We start from the raw sequence: 7,601 nt of genomic DNA on the forward strand, positions 1-7,601 counted from the left end.
CAAACAAGCTGTTTTTGTAGCAATAGGTTTCTTTTCGGGTATCCCCTTCGCATTTTGTATCCTTTGATTTAAACACTAGTGTGTTTGTGTGGTGGGACTGCTCATTCATATAACAGGCTGGGCGTGTATTTTTAGTGATGGTGATTAAATAACAGAAGATTAACCGGAATGGAGATTAAAAATGATGTGATAAACTGAAGCAAACTATTTTCAAATTTGCCCATACTAATGTGTGTGTGTGTGTGTGTGTGTGTGTGTGTGTGTGTGTGTGTGTGTGTGTGTGTGTGTGTGTGTGTGTGTGTGTGTGTGTGTGTGTGTGTGTGTGTGTGTGTGTGTGTGTGTGTGTGTGTGTGTGTGCAGGTTCTCACAATGCTGACCAACGCGGCCTACAAGCCAGGGCGCGTCCTGAAGGAGCTGCAGGAGGTGGAGGACCAGAGCTGGGAGTGTCACGAGGAGATCCTCAAAGCCAAGTGAGCACACACACACACACACACACACACACACACACACACACACACACACACACACACACACACACACACACACACACACACACACACACACACACACACACACACACACACACACACACACACACACACGAGGAATAGGGGTGTGTGGAGAAAATTCAACTCCCGTAGGAATCGCAATTCTTATCTGCTGTGATTGTTGAAGGCGGTCGATAGGCACTGGTTATTATGTCTCCAACCGCCACATCGTTTAACCGATACATATGCACACATTTATCCATACACATGCACACGCACAGGAGCACACACAGTTGTACATTTACACACAGTATATGTGTAATGTACACGCAAATAATAAATAACTTCAACACACAATCAAATACCCAAAGGAAAACCCCCTGGGGATTCCCCAGCCATCACCTCTGGGATGCATACACGGGATGGGATAGTATGAGGAAGGACGGGAGAGGTCTCTCTCTCTGGGGGAGGATCGGGGACACCCCTCACCTTATCAAGCCCGTGACAACAGGGGGCTTCCGGATAAACAGCTAACAGGGTGACAGATGCAGTCGGTCGCCTTCTGACGGACGGCATACGGTTTAATTGCGCTGTCGTCCCGTAAATAAAACGGCGTTCCCTGTCAGCCGAATGACAGCTGATGATATCGTTCCCGTCACCCCTACTCCCTTGTTGACCCTCTCTCCCCCTCTATCCTCCTCCCTCCCTCCCTCCCTCCCTCTCTCACTGGCATCTCTACTCACTCTGCTTCTTCTTATCTGTCTCTCTGTATGTCTTACTTAAATATCTCCCTCTTATCATTTTCACTCTCTCTCTCCATTCGCTCCCCACATCTTATTTGTACCTTTCCCTTTTCCTTTTTTTTTTTTCTCTCTCCTTCACTCTTCCCCCCTCTCTCTCCTTTGTTCTACTCCTCTCTCTCCCTCCCTCCCTCCCTCCCTCTCTCCCTCCCTCCCTCTCCCTCCCTCCCTCTAGGTACAAAGGGAAGCCCTACCGCGCCACCATGCCCATTGTGCGTCTGGCCGAGCAGATCCCCGACTTCTGCCGCCGGGTGTGTCTGCGTCTGCAGTGCTGCCCCAACCTCTTCAGCCCCACGCTGGTGACCGACAAGTGCCCCGAGAACTGCTCCATGCAGACCAAGACCAAATACAGTGAGTGTTGAGAACTGCTCCATGCAGACCAAGACCAAATACAGTGAGTGTCTAGAGAACTGCTCAATGCAGACCAAGAACAAATACAGCGAGTGTCTAGGGAACTGCTCCATGCAGACAAGACCAAATACCGTGAGTGGCCCGGCGTGCATGTAGCGTTGCACCTAGCGTCCTGCTGGAAGTCCCTTGACGAGACGAGGTTGGGTCGATATCCGACGAAAAAGCCCAAAATGAGGGATTATTGATTACAATTGTCTAGATAATTGCCAACAACACTGAGTGCAACATAAAAAAAAAATCGATCGATACAGGGAGATTTGTATGTTTTTCCCTGTTTCCTAATCCCCTATTTCTCTGAGGGAAATACTTTATTATCTCAAGTAAGTTGAGGATTGCGATTTTTTTTTGTAATGTTTTTTGGTAATGAACTGGTTTGACTTGTAAAACATATTTTGCATAACTCTTCTTCGTCAGCGTGGTGTCTTCGTTATTCCCTTACGGTGGAAGAAGCCATTCTGTTGTTGTTGTTGTTGTTGTTTGTTATTGACCTTATACCGTGGCCCCGCCTCCCCCCCCTCCTATAGCATACTACTACGGGAAGAAGAGGAAGCTCCCCAAGCCCGTGGGCGGGGAGGAGCTGTCGGAGGCGGACCCCAGCAAGCCGGCCCGCCGCAGGAAGAAGAGGAAGGCCATCTTCGTCCAGAGGAAACGCCGCTCCTCAGCCGTCGACTACACGCCCGCGAGCTCGCTGCAGGTTCCAATCCTCTTTGGCTTTCTCCACTCGGGCTGTGTTTTATGCCTTGCCCGGCATCGGCACACAAATTGTATATGCAATAAGTCTGGGACCTCTCTCTCAATCTGCCACTGGACGCGATTGAGTAGGTCTACAACGGGGGAAACGGGGGATGCAGCTCTGAGCGACGAAAAAATCCAGTTGGAAGTAAAGCAAAGCCCTCTCTCTTGTCAACAAATGCTTTTAGTGCAGTCGTTTGTTATTTAGTGTAAACAAACTGTCCGGTTTGTTTACTACTGTCTCGATAGCGGGATCAACAGACCGGTCTACATGAGCGGCAGCCATCTTTGTTGTTTGTTTAATGAAAATGCCTCTACTGCTCTCTGCATCATATTTATCCCGCCTCATATTAGATATACGGTTGTGATTGGCCGGTCTTTTCTCCTATTGTGCAGAAATCTTTCGCATGGGAGGGATAGGCCAGACCTTATCTGCAGAGCAAATAAAACTTGAGCTGGCGAGATTTGTGCCGTTTCCAGGCTACGTATAGCCATGTTTACCGTTGCCGCGATGATGGGGGAGGGGAAGGGAACCGGCTGGGGTGTCAGGTTGTCGTCAGCCACCTGGTGTGCTCTTAATTGGTCTGCCGGTTTGAATGATCTCCCGATTGGGTTAAGCAAACCGGTCGTCGGGAATAGACGAGCAACGTCGAGAATTGTGATTTGTAGGGTCGAGCATCAGGATGTATGAAAAACAAACAAAATAAACTTGAGTCTAAGCACTTTTAAAGGCAATAAAATGCTTGTGGCAGTTGGGTCGGTAGCACACCTCCCGAAGTATTGTAACGACCAAGGTTCGATTCCAGCCTGCGGCACTATGATGCGTGTCAGTCCGTCTCACTTTCAGACCACTTTCCCGTATTCCTTGCCTTTCTGGTCGTAAAGGACCCCCGCCTCCCCCCACCCACCTCCAATTCACCCAATCACAGATCAAGCGCCACCCCTTACTCATGAGTTTGATTGGTCTGCCCCAACTGCAAGGGTCTTCACCCAGACTCTCTCGCCGGGGGCTAGGGTCCGCGCCTCCACCTCTGGACCATCTCGTTGCTTATACCCCCCTCCCCCCCTCCCCCTCCGCCCGCTCCAGGATAGCGATGAAGAGGAGGACGATGACGAAGAGGACATGGACTTCCAGTCGGGGAGCGAGGAGAGCGCGGGGTCCCGGCAGCGGGGGGCGCCCGCCGCGGCCCCGCCCCTCAGCACCCGGCCGCGTCGGGCCGCCAGCCTGCGCCGGGGGTCCCTCGGCGGCGGGGGGCTGGGGGCCAGCGGGGGATCCACCGAGGGGCCCGAGGGCCGCAGGCGGTCGGCCCGCTCCCTGGCCGCCTACGGTCAGAACAACAAAAACAATAACAACAACAACGAGGACGAGAACTACACGCCCCCCGGGAATCAGGAGACCAAGGTGAGAGGGGGGGAGGGCACAGACAGATGGACACACACAGACACAGACAGGCAGACAGACAGACAGACAGACACTTACACGTACACGTACACTTTCACACTCTGACAGTACTGGCACACTTACACACGGGTCGCCTATAGGTTACAGGTGGATCTAGTTTGACTCCTCCCAATAGGATTGTGTCCCTGAGCGAGACGCTTGGTTAAATCCAACTGGTTTGTTTGATGATCAAACAACACTGCCGCGTGTATGGGCACAGCGCGACAAGGTGGAGGACGGGTAGTAATTGCGGGGTATTTTGATGTTTTTATGTGGTTATAAAAGTTATATTATCATTGCCGTAATTTACGATAACGTTGAAATATGAATGAAGTGCATTCAACTGTGATTTAATGCTGTTAGCGTGTGTGTGTGTGTGTGTGTGTGTGTGTGTGTGTGTGTGTGTGTGTGTGTGTGTGTGTGTGTGTGTGTGTGTGTGTGTGTGTGTGTGTGTGTGTGTGTGTGTGTGTGTGTGTGTGTGTGTGTGTGTGTGTGTGTCAGATGGAGGGTGTGGAGGAGCAGGAGGAGGACGGTCAGCTGGTGCTGGAGAGGAACCCTCTGGAGTGGAGCGTGGACGAGGTGGTCCAGTTCATCACCTCCACGGACTGCGCCTCGCTGGCCAACATATTTCAAGAACAGGTACACACGCACACAGAAACACGCGCACACACACACAAAGACAACGCGCGCACATACATGCAGAAACACGCGCACACATACAGAAACACACGCACACATAAGCAAACACACATGTAGAACTATACATACATGAAGAAGCACATGCATACAGAAACACACACGCGCATGCAGATCCACGCACATGCTGAAGCACACTTGTTCTCTCTCCTCCCACACACATCCATTTGTGCCTCTGTGAATTTCATTTTATTCCGAGGCAGTAATTGCCTTCTATTGTTCCCGTTATACCCATAAATAAGTTAGCTACCTTAAAGCAGGGTAGATGGTAGTGGATCCATTCGCTCTCTCACTCTCTTACTCTCTTACACCGGGATTCCACCGGACGCGTTACGGCAGCGTTACGGCTGCGGCACGTCTTGGCCGCGACTTTGCCCTGCTTGCATTTCCACCGGGCGCGTTACGGCAGCGCAACGCTGCCTTGCGAGCCAGCCGTATTCACGCGAGATCACGAGATCCCGTGATAATCCTAAACCTAATATACTCACCTTCCACTCCCAAAACTACTGCAATTAAATGCCAGGCTTTGTCCTTTCTGACATTGTTCTTATAAAAAGGATGATTTGAGACCCTTGACCCTTGACTGCTGACCTGGTGCCACCGGTCATGACGTAATAATGTTGGTTTTTTATTTATTGTGTTTTATTTTGAAAATTGAGCGGAATGCTCTATGGCTTTTACTTTTTCACTTCCTGCCCTGATCGATCTGCTCTGTTGAAATTGTCGCGGTTCAGCAGCGGCTCGCGGCAAAAATAGGAATGCTACGGAATGATAGCGCTGCGGCGCGGCACGCCGCTCCTGGGACGCTGCTGAGACGTTCCGCAGCCGCGCCCGGTGGAAATGGTCTCATTGATTAGAGTGGAACCTATCTGCTGCGGTGACCGCGGCCAAGACGTGCCGCTGCCGTAACGTTGCCGTAACGCGTCCGGTGGAATCAGGCCGTTACTCAGTCTCGCTCTCGCTCTCAATCGCTCTCTCTCTCCATCTCAATCCATCACTTATTTTCACACTCGCCTTTGTGTTCATTGACTCATCTTGGGCGTACACTACAAACACAACGTATTTGTAGCAATAGGTTTCTTTTTGGGTGCCCCATCCCATTTTGTATCCTTTGACTTAAACATTAGTGTGTGTGTGTGTGTGTGTGTGTGTGTGTGTGTGTGTGTGTGTGTGTGTGTGTGTGTGTGTGTGTGTGTGTGTGTGTGTGTGTGTGTGTGTGTGTGTGTGTGTGTGTGTGTGTGTGTGTGTGTGTTCGCGTGCGACCCTTCAGGACATCGACGGCCAGGCACTGCTGCTGCTGACGCTGCCCACGGTGCAGGAGTGCATGGACCTGAAGCTGGGCCCCGCCATCAAGCTGTGCCACCAGATCGAGCGCGTCAAGGTGGCCTTTTACCGCCAGTATGCCAACTGACCACCCTCCGATCCCCTCCTCGGCCCCCCCCCGCCCAACCCCCCACTGAAACTATTTGAACCCGCCACTGCAAGCAAACCCGCCTGACTTGTTTCTGTTTTCTCCTCGGTGGAAATGTTTTTTCTGTGAAGAAAGGGTTTTTATGGACAGGAGGGGGGGGGGGGGGGGGTGGGCTTGGCCGGGGTGGGAGTCGTTGGGGCCCAGGGGGGCCGCGGAAACACTGTGCGACGGCGTTCCTGGAATAGTCCTGGGGAAAGGGTACTTGGGACTGGAATGTTTGAGGGAGAGTGTGAAGTGTTGCGGCGCGTGTGTTTTCTTTTGTTGCTGAAAGGAAGAGGAGGAGGAGGAGAGAGAGACTTTGTGAGCAGGGGACTCTGTGAATGTTCTTAAGGAGGAGGAATTCCGATTGATGTGAAAAGGAAACATTTGGGAGCGTCGGAGATAAAGTGAGGATGGGTGTGAAGTGCCGTGTATGCCAGGTGGAAGGATCCCAGACAAACCTGCGAAGAGAACATTTTCAGGCGTGGGACTATTTTTTGGACTATTTAGTTTCCCTTTTTTTTTTTTACTCCTTGTCTTTTCAGTTTTTCCTGCAGCATTTACATCTTTTTGCCGAATTAACACACCCCTCCCCCCCATGCTTTTGAGAAGATAATGAAATTTCCAATCTGATATTACGGGAGGCTATTTAATTACAACTCCCTCCCTCCCTCCCTCCCTCCCTCCCGCCCTCAAAGAAGTAATATATTAGCTGTATTTATTGTCGTCCTCGTGAATGAGGAAACAAATATATCTATTTAACGAAAGAGGCGAGGACGGCACAAAGGAAACTGTGTGGAACGGTCGGTACGCTATTAGAGTGATTGGAATACTCAGGGTAGTTCTAAAAGGAACACTGCTGTTTACAATGCACGGTTATATACAGAGTACACATCGGTTAAAACTGCGACGCAACAATGTAAGTTCCCCTTAATGCCCCGAGAGTTTGGGTTTTACCTCGGGACAAACAAGTTATATTTGATGGTGATTTATATATTTTGTTTTTTTGCCAGGATAAACATGGAAAATCTGGCCATGGTGTTTAACGTTTATGAATTCACCTTGGTTGTGGAATGCTTATATATATATATATATATATATATATATATATATATATATACACACATAGATATACACATTTTTTCTTTCATTTGTGGTTCCTAGAATGGCCTAACACAGTCCTCCCTATTGAAAGCAATTTCACGATGACAGAACCACTATACTTTTCACTTCCCCTCATGTTGAACCGTCACACGCGTCATTGCCACAAGCGATACCATGTCCATCTATGCAAATGTGGCACCGATATTTTTGATATAATTGAGATAATAAATTTGTACGGATTTTCCTTTTTTTGACATCTGGTTGTCTCTCTGCCATTTTTTAAGTGTGTGTGTGTTGGTGTGTGTGTGTGTGTGTGTGTGTGTGTGTGTGTGTGTGTGTGTGTGTGTGTGTGTGTGTGTGTGTGTGTGTGTGTGTGTGTGTGTGTGTGTGTGTGTGTGTGTGTGTGTGTGTGTGTGTGTGTGTGTGTGTGTACATGTGTGTGTCTACGTGTGTGTGTGTCTACATGTGTGTGTGTGCCG

The 7,601-nt window shown here is 49.9% G+C and overlaps 1 protein-coding gene across 2 annotated transcripts in view; it reads left to right on the forward strand.

The window, feature by feature from the left end:
* sfmbt2 (Scm like with four mbt domains 2) overlaps window positions 1-6,126 on the forward strand; it is a 34,278-nt gene extending 28,152 nt beyond the window's left edge. For both annotated transcript variants that reach the window (XM_056578411.1, XM_056578412.1), the window contains exons 16-21: window positions 361-470; window positions 1,464-1,639; window positions 2,224-2,393; window positions 3,519-3,833; window positions 4,374-4,511; window positions 5,839-6,126. In XM_056578411.1, coding sequence (XP_056434386.1) covers window positions 361-470; window positions 1,464-1,639; window positions 2,224-2,393; window positions 3,519-3,833; window positions 4,374-4,511; window positions 5,839-5,979 — 1,050 coding nt within the window. In that variant the 3' untranslated portion in view covers window positions 5,980-6,126. The remainder of the gene's footprint in view (window positions 1-360; window positions 471-1,463; window positions 1,640-2,223; window positions 2,394-3,518; window positions 3,834-4,373; window positions 4,512-5,838) is intronic.
* Window positions 6,127-7,601: the final 1,475 nt, after the last annotated feature.

Source organism: Gadus chalcogrammus, chromosome 19, assembly GCF_026213295.1.
Source record: "Gadus chalcogrammus isolate NIFS_2021 chromosome 19, NIFS_Gcha_1.0, whole genome shotgun sequence".
In the NCBI taxonomy this organism is placed as follows: Eukaryota; Metazoa; Chordata; class Actinopteri; order Gadiformes; family Gadidae; genus Gadus; species Gadus chalcogrammus.